This window comes from Platalea leucorodia (assembly GCF_965183815.1).
Source record: "Platalea leucorodia genome assembly, chromosome: 14".
NCBI classification, from domain to species: Eukaryota; Metazoa; Chordata; class Aves; order Pelecaniformes; family Threskiornithidae; genus Platalea; species Platalea leucorodia.
This window is the reverse complement of record NC_138836.1, coordinates 11,919,635-11,932,749: the sequence shown is the minus strand read 5'-3', so window position 1 is coordinate 11,932,749 and position 13,115 is coordinate 11,919,635. Positions and strand designations below refer to the sequence as shown.

General features: G+C 56.5%; 1 protein-coding gene across 1 annotated transcript in view; it reads left to right on the top strand.

Annotated features, from left to right (window-relative positions):
* The window catches only part of NTN1 (netrin 1), a gene marked incomplete at both ends in the record, with an annotated part of 105,945 nt that extends 98,869 nt beyond the window's left edge, over nucleotides 1-7,076 (top strand). Inside the window, one exon of the mRNA XM_082326521.1 lies at nucleotides 6,748-7,076. Coding sequence (XP_082182647.1) covers nucleotides 6,748-7,076 — 329 coding nt within the window. The remainder of the gene's footprint in view (nucleotides 1-6,747) is intronic.
* Nucleotides 7,077-13,115: the final 6,039 nt, after the last annotated feature.

Genomic DNA, 13,115 nt, shown 5'->3' with positions numbered 1-13,115 from the left:
TGGTGCTCCCACCCAAGCCCTCCTGGCCCCAGGGGGGTTCCCAGCCAGCCCCATGGCCCCAACGAGCCCCACGGCCCCAGCCAGCCCCGTAGCCATGGCAAATTTGCTTTTTTGAGGGCAAACCAGCCTGGCAAGGCAGCAGGGTAGGCGATGCCGCAGCACAGCCCGGCCATGCCGGGGCAGCCCATGCTTTCGACAGGGCCAGGGAGGGAAGAAAGAGTTGAAAAGGTGTAGGGAAGGATAATAAAGACTTTGGGACTGACACCCCAGCAGGAAGCCAATTAGGAGACTCTTTTCCTCACCGTTATGCCAGCATCGCTGGACTGAATGTCCTAAAAGGCCTTAATTAGCTTGAACAGAGTTACTTCTCCCGCGGGCTCAATCGGGAAGCTATCATCCGCCCTGCGCTCCTCAATGGGGCTTTTTAGCTCCCCGCTTCATTCAGCGATTCAAAGGGGATATTTTCCCTTATTTATTTTTCTTATCTGTTTGTTTTTGTTGGGTTTCTGTGGTTTTTTTTTTCTTTTTATTTTAAATTGGGCTCTTTCCCGCGAGATGGGTTTTCGTGCAAATATTTGGAGTGAAACACGGTGTGGGGAGGGCAGGCTGGGAGATTTCGGGGGGAGCAGGCAAGAACAGAAGCAGAAAAGCTTTCTCTGGGTTTATTTTGGCTGCCTGGTAGAGCACAGGGGTTGCTCGGCTCCCAGAAAACTGGGGGTAGAGGAGGGGGTCGCTGGGTTTGGGAGAGTTAAAATCAGCCTGGGGAAGCGGGGGGATCCCGCTGAGCCCTGCGGAGGATGGAAACTCCCCCACAGCCCAAAGGGAGCGGGGATTATTTTATTAGAGCAGGTGATGCTGCTCCAGATGATGCAGGAGCATCCCTCGCTCGCTTGGGTGCTGCCACTTCAGCCCGATCTTTGGGGCTTTTCCTGCTGTCTGTGTGTTGTGGTTAATCCCAGTGGGATGAGTGGCTGTGGTAAAAGAAACCTGGCACTTTTTAACCCCCATCTTTCCCCCGGGGCCCGATCCTGCACAGACGATACTGGAGGGTTTTGCTGGGTACCAGCACTGTGGTCCCAGCTCTTGCCCCCACGCCCTCCCCATGGCCCTGGTGCAGCACAGGGGAGGGGATGGGATCCTCATCTGAAAGGTGAGATCATCTGCTCACTTTGCCCTTTCTTGGAAAAAAATAGTAAAAAAAAATGTCCTTCCTTTCGCGGAGACTTCACTTAGTCACCCCCTTTGTCGAGAGGAGTTTGGCAGGGGCCGGTGGAAAAAAGCAAAACGTGTTTTCAAAAGGCAGCTTGAAAAGAGAGAAGGGGGGAGAAAAAACCCAAATTCACAGAAAAACCCAAGGCGGGGGAGAAGCACTGTCCCCAGCTCACAGCCCCTTCCACCGCCCTGGATGGTGGAGAAATCCCGTTCCTGGAGCGGGGAAGCGCTGAGCAATCCCTGCCCATAACCGCGTCCCGACGGAGCGAGCCGGAGCAAGCCGGGGCAGCGAGGGGTCCCCCGACACCGCGGGGAGGGACTGCACCGGGCCAGGGCGCACCCAGGCCAGCCGGGATTAGCGGTCATAAATCTCCAATATTAAACCAGTAGGAAATTGGCAACTGGAGGCAGACAAAGCCACCGCCAAATACATTAGAAAAAAAAAAGGGGGAGGGGGAAAAAATCCCATTTTAACCCTTTGCTCCAGCGAGGAGCCAGCCTTTTCCCTTCCCAAACCCGAATGGTGTCGAGGTCACCTTTTGCTGCTGGTTGGAGTAAAATCCACACGGGCTCTGCTCTGTTTGTGCGGTGAGAAGGGACCGGAGCCTTCGGAAAGCCCCGGCTCAGGCTGGGACACCGGCATCCACAACCGCTGTCCCCAGTACCCGTTTCCATCTTTCCATATTAAAGACCCTCTTGTCTCTCCCTGCAAACCACTCTGCTCCCACTGCCACCCCCGCAGTCCCGTGGGATCTTGCCCCGGGGCCAGCGCAGTGACGCTCCCCATCACTGGAAGCTCCACAAAGCTCCAGCTCCCAGAGCACATAGGATGCATAGGTTTGTCCATGTAGCCCAGTCCCAGCTCAGCTTTGGCAGCGGAAAGCTTGAAATCAGGAGATTTATCACAAACCCCAAAAGTAAATAAAAACCCCCCAAAATATAATTTTTTTCCAGCCTCACTCTTTTCATGGCAATCTCATGATTTTTGGGCCCCTGACTCACAGTCTCTGAATGCTGCGAGGCGCTGCTTTTATTTAAGCCTTTACGCAGCTGCCCTCAAACATGTTGTTTCGAGGGTTTGGGGTTGGTTTTTGTTTTTATTAACATCAAATCATCAACCCCTCTGCTTTCATCTGCAACATCAAGCCGTCAGGTCTTTCTTGTGGCTGGAGGCTCCCAGCCAAGCCTGGAGGAGCCGGGCAGCATCATGGGCCCCAGGGCTGAGCCCCGGGGGATGCAGGAGGGGACCAGGGACCCCCCATCCCCTCCCACAGTCCAGGGACCACTTGGCCACCTTTTTCTTTAGAAAGACACTTCGGGAGACACTTGAATGCATCGCCTGGGCTCGTGTAAGGCACCATCCAGGCAGGATTTGCGGTTCAGCAGCATCCGTGTCAGGTGGGATGCAGTTAACGGGGCAGCACCATGCACTCACCAGGACTGAGCATCTTTCCCTCACCCCTCGAGCCCCTGTCCTTCGGCTCTCAGCACCCATTTGGATGACTGGGGGCTCCCTTGGGGCTGACAGGGAGCAGGGCGCAAAATAGCAAGCCTGGAGCAAAATCCTTGGTGCTACGAGGATACCTGGGGGGTGCAGCCAGCCCCAAATTACCCTCAGGGCTTGGCTGCCCACCATTTGCAAAGCATGGGGAGGAGCGGGCACAAGCTGAGGGCAACCCCAAGGCACCGCTGTGCTTAGGACCTGGACCAGAGCCACTGGAAACCAGTGTGACTGGAATGGTAACACAGTGAAAGCTGCTGCTCATTTCATTTTGTTCTCCCGCTCCGGGTCACCATCCCCTCCCAGGAGACCACAGCCAGGGGAGCATCATCTCTGCCACCCGCTTGAATATCCATCATCCCCTATTGCATCCTTCCATCTGGCTGCCCCAAAGACAAGGACATTTTTCTGGGGATGCAGTGACAGGGATGGTCCCCAGTGCAGCTCAGCATCTGTACAGGGTTCAGTGAACATCAGCAAAGTGCCAGCAGGTCACCATGGCACAGGCAAAGCCAAGCTTTGCCCTAGGAAAAGGCAGGTGAAGGACAACATCAAGCTCCAAAGCCAGCTTTGGGGTGGTGGGGTGCAGCTGAGTCCCCCCAAAACCATGACAGAACGGAAGCCTTCTTTCATGAGAAATGAATCCCTAAATCCCTGGGGATTCACCCAGGGGAGCCAGCTTAGGTGCTTCCAAAAATTCCTCCTGGCACCTCTCTGCATCTCCGCACATCTCATGTCCCTTGGAGATGCTGGAGACCCCATCACCACCAGAATACCCAGGCAAGTCACCGCTAAACTTGGGCTTTGAAACCAGGCTCGGGGGAAACCATGCGTCCTGGATGCAAAGTTATGGGCAGAAAAGTCGCTGTCAGTGAAGGCAGCTGCGGCCATGCCAGCCAAGCCTTCACCGAGGCTTTCACTCCTTCCACTTCATTAATAAAAGGGGAAAAAAATAAGAGACGGGGGCCTTGACATCAAAAAAATACAGACTGTGTATTTTAGAGCGGAGTTTCCTGTAACCACCTCTCTCCGGTTCCTTTTCATTCATTTTCTCCATTTTGTCAGTGTGGACCCAGGCAGGTCAAAGGTTTAAGCTTTTTTGGAAAAATTTGTTTCAAAAAAAAATAAAAATTGGCTAATCTTCACATTTTGCTACCTTCACACCAGACTGGGAAATACACAGTCAGAGCTTAGGGTTGTTTTTTTTCTTTTTTTTTTTTTAATGAAAGCATCTGGCGTCCATGACATGCTCCAAAAAAAAAACCCCACATGTATTTTTGCAACGTGTTAAAAAGCCGTGCTGGGCTGCAGAGCCCCGCTTCCTTCCATAGCCTGAAATCAGTTTGCACGTTGTGGTTTGAAAGCGAGCATGATGCTCCTCCACTGCTAATCCGGGGGGGTTAAAATTGGGTTGTTACAAGGCAAATGGGAGAGTTTTGCCTGGGTTTTTTTGAGGTTTCTTCTCCCTCTGATAATTTATGCAATCGAGATTGGACCCACTGGGGACTGGCCAGATGGCTGGGACAGGCAGGTGGACAGGCAGGGGGTTAGAGCTCACAGGGCATGGAGGGGAAGGGGGAAAAAAAAGGGAAAGGCTTGAAGATTTGGTCAAAAAGCAGGTTTGGGTTGGACTGCGCCAGCCTGCACAGAGCCGCTGGCCTTGCCTGCTCTCCTGGCCAGGGCTGGCATCACCACACGGGTTTTTCCCTCTGTCTCTGCTGGTGGGGACTACTCATCTCACAGTCAGCAAACCAACCCGGGCAGGCTGGGCCGTCACTTCCCGCTGAAGATACTTTCCTGGAAGCTGATTTTTAGCAAGGAGGAATGTGTTCAACCTCCCTGGAGGATGCGATCTCAGCCAACTGCTGCTCCCGGCCTCCTCTGCCGTCTCTGTGCCGTGATGGACCACCGTCGGAAAGCCCACCGGAGCAGCAGGAGCTTCCTCCAGGCTCCTATCATCTCCTCTTCCTTGCCATGCTGTGGGGCCAAACTCTCCCTTTCCCACGCAGGTATCCATCCTTCACTGTGGTTTGAACCCAAGTCCACGGATGTCACCCAGAAAGGACACAACAGCACCTGCTGTAGGGATGGAGGAGGAGGGCTGGCAGAGGTCACCGTAGCCTGCTCAGGGCCACCCGGGCTGCAGCCTGGGCTACCCCATGGGACAAAACCATGGTGGCTCTGGGGGCTCCCGAAATCAGCCGTGAGCAGAGCCTTACCCTCGAGCATACTGGAAGCAAACCAGTGTCCATCGCCATCCCAGCACTTTTGTGGACAACCCTGCGGAGAGTCCTCTCCTGCCCAGCTCATGATGCCAAGTCACCTCCTCACTGGCCCTGCGGGATCACGGGCCACCACTCCAGCACGGATGCTGGTGGGTGCAGGGATAATGTAACGCATGAACCGTGCTTCAGGAAAGAGCAAGGGGTGGAGCAGTGGAGGGCTGAGTCCTCACAAAGTTTTCTCAGGAGGTTTTCTCAGTCCATATGGCTACAGATGGGCTACACAACATCAGCCACGGGTTTGGAAAACATCATCCTCTTGTTTATGGTTCATAGTCATCCTCTCATCTCAGTCTTGCTTTGGGAGCTTGTTATCTCCCAGTTCTCTGCCAGGACGCTGCATACCAAGATACTCCCTTGAAGCCCGATGTTGCTATTCAGTATTTACAGAGAAGCTCAAGTGAGTCCACCAGACCCAGAAGTCAGGTTGGGTGCTGCCACTGACATCCACCCTTAAGATCACTGAGCCCTACCCTCAGTCCTTCACCCATGCTTTTAACCAGCAATGTCATCTTCCACAGCAAGCACTGAACAGTATTGGCTCAGGAACGTCTCCTAGAAACACACAACAGTGAATCTCCCCATTTCCAAATCCTTTCATAGGTTTGAACCCGTTCAGTGTCCAGCTCCGAGGCTGGGCGCTCACGGAGAGCTGTCTCCTTGGGCTGGCCCCAGGCAGACGTGCCGGAGGCCCTAACAGGTCTTTCCTACCTCCAGATGCCAAATGCTTGGAGATATGGCCCAGTCCCAGTGTTTTGCTCCAGATTTTGACTCATCTTCTCTTGAAGCCTGGGGCTGCTTAGAGTCCTGGTGCAGATGTGCTGAGAGGCGAGGAAGGGAGGGCAGAGGGGCTGGAGAAACGGCCTGCGTAGAAACCCATCCTCTGGCTGAAGCACGTGCTGCTCTCTGGACACGTGGGTCAGGAAGAAAGCTTGTGCCGGGTCCTACGGCGCAGCCCGGGGCGTTGGCACGGCCGATGGGGACAGCACCTCCCTGCCGTGCCCACCGCAACGCACGCTGTGTGCGCAGAACCCCTGCCCCGCGCTCCGCCACCCCCGGGGCTGCAGGCACAACCTGGCCCTGCGTTTGTTGATCTTCTCTGTGCTTGCTGCTTCAAGGGAAAAGGCAGGGTCCAGTGTAGATGAATCCACCTGATTTTTAAAAATTCTTTTGATCACTTTAAGTGTTCGCAGGTGCTGGGGCAGATGTTGCTGCACCAACAGCCCTGTGGAACTGCTCCATCTGTGTTTGCTTCACAACCACAGCCTGGGAGATGATGGTCCTCCCTAGGACACGGATAGGAGAGCGAGGCAACCTGCTCCCCACCGGCGCTCCAGGTTGCCCTGTGCCGTTCCCAGGGCTCCTAGTGCACGGAGTGCCATGGTTCCCGGAGTACAGCTGCTCCCAGCCCGCCGGGGGCCTTGGGTAACCATGCCCACGCTCGCTGGGGACCCAGAGGGCTGCCTTTGTGGCCGCAGAGCTGGAGAGCATCTCTCAAGCTTATGGTGGTCTTAGTACCTTTGCTGAGACCCTCTGCTACCAGCACTGGCTACTCCTGCTCACGGCGATGGCCTGGGGACAGAGGCAGTTTTTGTGCAATCACCACCCGTGGTCGCTCTCCCCCAGCCTGGGCTCAGGAGACAAAATCCCTTTTCCTCACACAGCCTATTAGGTAAGATTTAAAATTAATTTTCTTCTCGCCAGCTCAAACCGTAAGATCTTTTCCTCTCTTGCCTCGTTTTTTTTTTCCAGCTGTCCAGATCCACATCCTGAAAGCGGAAAAAAATGCCGACTGGTGGAAGTTCACGGTCAACATCATCTCCGTCTACAAACAAGGCAGCAACCGGATACGGCGCGGAGACCAGACCCTGTGGATCCACTCCAAGGACATAGCGTGCAAGTGCCCCAAAATCAAGCCCATGAAGAAGTATTTGCTGCTGGGCAACAACGAGGACTCTCCCGACCAGAGCGGCATCATTGCGGACAAAACCAGCCTGGTGATCCAGTGGCGGGATACGTGGGCTCGGCGGCTCAGGAAGTTCCAGCAGCGGGAGAAGAAGGGGAAGTGTAAGAAAGCCTAAAGGAGGAGAAGGCAACGGAGCGCGTGAGAGGGAGAGACTGACTGTGCATGCTGCTTTGTGTAGAGCTGGGGCGGGCAGGGACCGGCGATGGGGACGGTGGGAGGAACGTCGCGCTGCCAGGGCGGGCTGGGGGGGACGGGAGGGATGGCGATCGCGGCTGTGGGGCTGCCAGGTTTGTACCTTGTATTCTGGGAGAAAACAAAACAAAACAAAACACAACAAAAAAAAAATCGCACACGTGGATATAAAACAAGAGGAGGGTGGGTGCAGGCGCGCGGCAGCCGGTGCCCCCCAGCTTCTTTCTGCCCTGTTGGCTGAAGAAATCAGAGACACCAAACTGCCTTCCAGCTGCTAACATCTGCTGCTTCCAAAGCACGGCACGGGACCATCAAACCTGTAAGGAACTAATCAATGGCAATGCTGGAAATTACCCCCCCCCATCCCCCAAAATACGTATTCTCAGCTTAGGTTGAACAAGAAGGTGATCATAGAGGAAACTAAACAGAGACTTATCACTGAGGACAGATCCGAGGATCGACTGATGTGGGTTATTTGAAGCCTCTTTGGTATCCGATAGCTGTAACCATCGCCCGCTGTACAGTACCGAGGAGCGGCCGAGGCCTCCGGCCGTGGCGATGCGCTGATCCCAGGTTAGGCACAGCAACGAGGAGCCCACGTTAGCGGGCGCCTTCTGCGTAGGCAGAACTTGGGGAGCGACTCCTTGCTCCGGCCCCCACGCCCCGAGGAGCGCTGCCCCCCACCAGCCGAAGGAGCGTGAGCCCATGGGATGCCCTGGCCACCTCCCAGCCACCGATTCACAGCCGAGGAGTTAATAACCAGGATCCCCAAGGAAACACCCAGACTTTGCAAAAAAATAAGTTGGCGTCCAGTTCCTGTAGGTGCCCTGGAAGATCTCACCCCTCGCAGCCCCTGGGTCTCCACCGCGGCCACCCCTGAGACCTCCTTCATGGGCGTGGTGCCTCCATCAGCAGACTGATGAACCCTCACATGATAGAAAATCCGCACAGATGACACCGAGGTCCTGGCTGGCAGCGGTTTCGCTCCCAAACTCATCCAGCTCTCCTGAACCCACACCAGCTCTGCCCTCGCTCCCTCTGGAGCTGGAGCTCCCCAGCAGCCCTGCATAAGGTGGCCAGCCCCCTTGGGAGACACAGGAGGTGGGACGGCGGGTGCCAAGGGACCGTCCCCGCGGGCAGCGGGGCCAGCGCAGAGCTCTAAGCCTTGGCCAGGTTACACCCAACGCCTGGCAGAGACCTGCTCCAAGGGAAGGGCTCAGCCGGGGCGGGATGAGCACAGTGTGACCCACCCGGAGCTCCCCAAATTGCTCTCCTCCTTCTGCTGGGGGTGAAAACCAGCAAATCTATAATTGCCAGTCTCTAATGCACGAAGCAAGGTAGCGGCTGCCTCGCCTCCGTCTCACAGCCCAGGCCCCAGCCTGAGGGCCGGAGCGTCTTCCCCCGGGGCGCTGCATGGGCAGTTGTTTGCCATCGCATCCCCTTGCCAGGCTGCTCCCCCGCCACACCGGCCCTCGAGGAGCGGGGGTATCGGAGCTCACCTAACCGATGGAGACCGGCGCTAGCCGGGGTGGAAAGGCAAGGCAGGGAGGGCAGGACGGGTACCTGGAGGAGAAGCAAACATTAGTCGCTACGAAAAGCAAAACCTCCCTGATATTTTTCCTTTTAGGAAACTTGGAAACATCTATTTTATGACATTTTCCAGTGGTTTTGCCTTGTTTTATAGCAATTGACAATATTTATATAATGACATAAACCACCATAAAGCGAGGCAGCCATGTAAATAGGTGTAAAGCGGAGGGCTCCCAGGGAAGCACTGGCCAGCCCCGGGCTGCTGGAGACACCACCCGGAGGGAAGGCGCTCTGCTGAGCCTCCCCCTGCAGCCACGAGGCCCCTCCAAAGTTAATTTGGGTATTAGGAGAGAAATCCCACCCGGGACACCAAGCAACCCCCCAAGCCTGTGTTTTCTCCCCTTACCCAGAGCCGGCCCGGTTTTCCTTACTTCAGAGCTCAAGGAGAACCAACAGTTTTTCAGTCAAGGGAATCCAAGCCACCAAGTTTTGAAGGATAAAATCTGATCTCAAGTGTCTAAATGGAGGCTTAAAGCCCCAAAGCAGGGCTTGGATGCTCTCCTGCAGCTAGCATCAGCTGATGGCAGGGACAGCCCGCGCCGGCTGGGGACAGCTTGTCCTCGGTTTGCCAGGATGCCCTTGAACTGCAGGAGACCAAATGGCCTAAAAGCAACTGGATCCGACCCAAAGCCAGAGCATGAAGGCAAGGCCAGGGGACGTGGGGACTCAGGAGCTGCCCACCGAGCACTCCTGGACACCCAACGCTCGCTCCCGTTTTCCAAGCTTGGCAAGCGCGCCCGTCCTTGCCAGCACAGCCCTGACACCCCCAAGCCCCCCGGGAACAAGCCCTGGCCCCTTCCCCGATCCCACCAGGTCGGGAGGCTGCCGAAGAAACGCCGCCCACCCCGTCCCGTGGCCGGACCCCTCCAGGCACCGACACAACCTGGGAAATCAGAAAGAAACAGAGTTTGCACAAGACATGAAACAACTTGGAGCCCGCCAGAGCGACCCACAGAAGCAAAGTCCCCATCCCTGTCCCACCAGGACCCTGCCCCTTGATCCCTGTTGGAGTTTTGCCCTTTCCAACCAGACTAGAGAAGCCCGTCTGCTCCATCCATGGTCCCCCAGTGCCCCTCGTGTGCTCCCAGTAACCTCGACCTGCAGGAGCAGCTGGTGTAACTGGTACACAGCCCTCCTCTGCTGGGGAAGGCAGAGCAGCCCCGTTTTCGGGGTGTTGGGGATGCGACTCTTCCCTGCTCCAGGACATCTCCTGGGGGGAGACCTCTGGCCCGTCACCCGAAGAGGGACAAGATGCCACTCCTAACCATCAGCCTGGGCGGCCGGGTACCAGCCCCGTGACACCCAGCGAGGAACCCAAGCGCCCACCCATCGCCCCGGGGCCCGGCCCGAGGTCCTGGGGGCGGAGGGGGCGGCCGGGGAAGGGGCCGCGGCGCCTTCAGCGCGGCTTCGGAGAGCAGCTGAAATGCCAAAACAATCATCACCCGACGGTAGCACCTGACAAAAGTCGTTTCGTCTCGTTTCTGTTCGTTTCGTCGTGTCCGTGCCCTCTCCCCGCACACCCGCCTCCTCTCCCCTCACAAAACCTGTGTTCGTTTGGGGGTTCGTTTGGTTTGTTTTTTTTTTTTTGATTATTTCTGTTAATATCTTGAACTGTAAATGTTGTTTAGTTATGACCATTGCATACTGCTTTGGGCGATGTTTCTTTACAATGCATACTAATATATTATGGTTATTATATATGAATATATTTAATGACACGTGAAAAAGTTGTGGATTTTCTTGTTGTTTTTCCAAGTTGTTTCTTTTTTTTGTTTCTTTTTTTTTTTTTTTTTGCCTCTTCGTTTGTTTGTTTCGTTAGATTGGCTGTAATTGAATCCGAAGGAGCTTGTAACTGTTCAGCACCCACCCGGTAGAACTAAAGTCAGAAACCAGTTGAATAAACTCTTGTAAACTGTAAAAACCTCCAAGGATCTCTGCTTCCTCCAGGCCAGCAAGGCCGAGGGCTGGGGACCTGGGCAGGGGGGTGACGGTGTCCCCTCCACCTCCCCAGGTCTCTGCCAGCGTCCCTCTGGCAGGGGCCGAGGTGGCACACAGAGATTTTTGGCCGTCTGTCCCTGCCGTCTGTCCCACCAGCACCCTCCCAGCACCCTCCCCGCCAGCGGCCGCAGCCCTCGGGGACAGGGGGGTCACCGCAGGCTCACGGCGGGTGGGTGGGGGTCCCCGCTGGCACCTCTGGGCTCTTTGGGATTGCTGTGAGCTCTGGACTGGGTACATCCCACCGGTACATCCCGCCGGGATCCCCATCCTTCCTCTGCCGCCGGAGGAGACCGTGCCCTGCAGTGGGACAGAGCCAGGGCACGCCGAAACCTGCGGGACCCCGCGCAGAGGGGGGGGACGGGCATGGGGACGGAGGACAGGCGTGGGGACAGGGGACAGGCCTGGGGACGGGGGACAGGCATGGGGACGGGGGACAGGCATGGGACGGGGGACAGGCGTGGGGATGGGGGACAGGCCTGGGGACGGGGGACAGGCATGGGACGGGGGACAGGCGTGGGGACGGGGGACAGGCATGGGGACGGGGTCAGGGGAGCCGCCAGCCCCACTCCACACCCGTTTGCTGCCCCCATCCCCAGGCTGCTTGCCAGCGCCGTCCCTTTCTGCCCACGCGCCGCAGGGGTCCGGGCGCCATCACCCAGCTCCCACGGGGCGCCCGCGGCTCCAGGCGCCGCTGAAGCAGCCGGTGCTCGAGGCCAGGCACGGGCTGGTGGTACAGAGACGCTAGAAAGCTGGCGGCGGGGGGAAACTGAGGCAGCAAAACACTTCCAGAGAGAAAAATACAGGCAAAAGGTCCTGCAAACTGCCGCGGGGTCAGCGTGTGTGACCCATGCCCTTAGCGTCGCGGGTAATTTATGAATTCAAAAGCATTTTGGAGGTCAGAAATCTCAGATCTTTATTGCGGAGACAAATGGGTCACGAATGCCACCACCTCTGCTCCGGGGCTGTCGCCTGCGGCTCCCCAGAGAAGCAAATGGGTTTCCCAGATCGCTCTGGCTCCGCGTCCTCCCGGCAAGTGGCCGGGTGTCCGAAGAAGACGTGGTGGCTCTGAAAAGAGGGGAAAGAGGCGATTCCCACTGCGGGCTGGACCCGGAGCGATTGCTCTCAGCCTGGTCCCGCCGGGCAGCGCGGGAGAGCAGCTCTCTACCGTGTCAAGCCCAGCACCAAGCTCACACCCAACCTCCAGAAATAAGGGCACGGGAAAATGCCCAGCAGCCTTTCAAGATCATCTTTATCCTTACATAGGAGCTAGGGACTTCTTACCAAGGGCACTCGGACATGTAAGAACCTCTAACGTACCAGATCTTCCCCCAGCACTTGTATTTTTGATGAAATAACAACTGGAAGCGGCTAAACTCCCTGGCACGTCCTCATTCGAGAGACATGGCGGAGGTGCAAGGCAAGGCGAAGCCGGGGATGTCTCTCCGGGTGGGCACCAGGGAAACGCGGTCTCTCTCAGCTTGGGGAAGCCACCGCGGGTGCGCGACTCCAGCAGCCCCGCGGCGCAGGTTCATGGGGCAGCTTGAGCACCCCGTGCCCCGTGCCCGCAGATCAGAGCAGGCAGCAGCGCGGCAAAACCGCGGCGGACCCCGGCGAGCCGGGCCCTCCGACCCCGCCTGCTCAGCGCCAGCAACCAGCTCTGGTATTGCAACCTGCCTTTTTCTTCGGCGGGGCAGGGAGACAGAAAAGCTTTCCACACATGGCGGAACGCTGCCAAATCCACTTCTTTTTAATAAAACTCCTCACCCACGCGACACATTAAATGTTACCTAAAGGGCAAGTCTGAGAACCCCTTTGTTAGGCATTTCAGCAGAGCAAAGCCTCGCGTTTCTACCTTCCCCAGGCACTAACAGAAAAAATGTGTTTGAGGACCCACCAGGTCAGAAAACATCTTTTTAAAGCCTCTATCAGGACAGAGTTACCACGACACGTTGATCAGGATGAATTACACATCCATCCCGCGTGTCCTGGGAATTCAAACAAAACCTTAATTCCTTCCGTGAACGACAGATTTAATTAGAAACCCAGGTCCGTAGGCTCATCTCGACAACCGGCGCCGTTGTTCGCCTGCTGTCACCGAACACCCGGGAGGCTGCGCCGGAGCCGTGAGCGCAACCCCGCTGCGGGGCTCGGGTGCGGGCTGCCGCTGAGGAGCAGCTCCAGCAGTTCCCAGCGTCGGTCCCTCCGCACACGAACCGCAGGACTGCAGAAGTCTGGAACACGTCTCCAAAGCTGCCCTTTATTTGTTTCCAGCTGGAGCAGCCTTGCTGAAAGCTCCGTTTCTAATCTGAGATCAAGCAATAAGCTAATCAAAAACCTGTTGTGTCCTTTTGAAAACCATGAGAACGTAAAACAA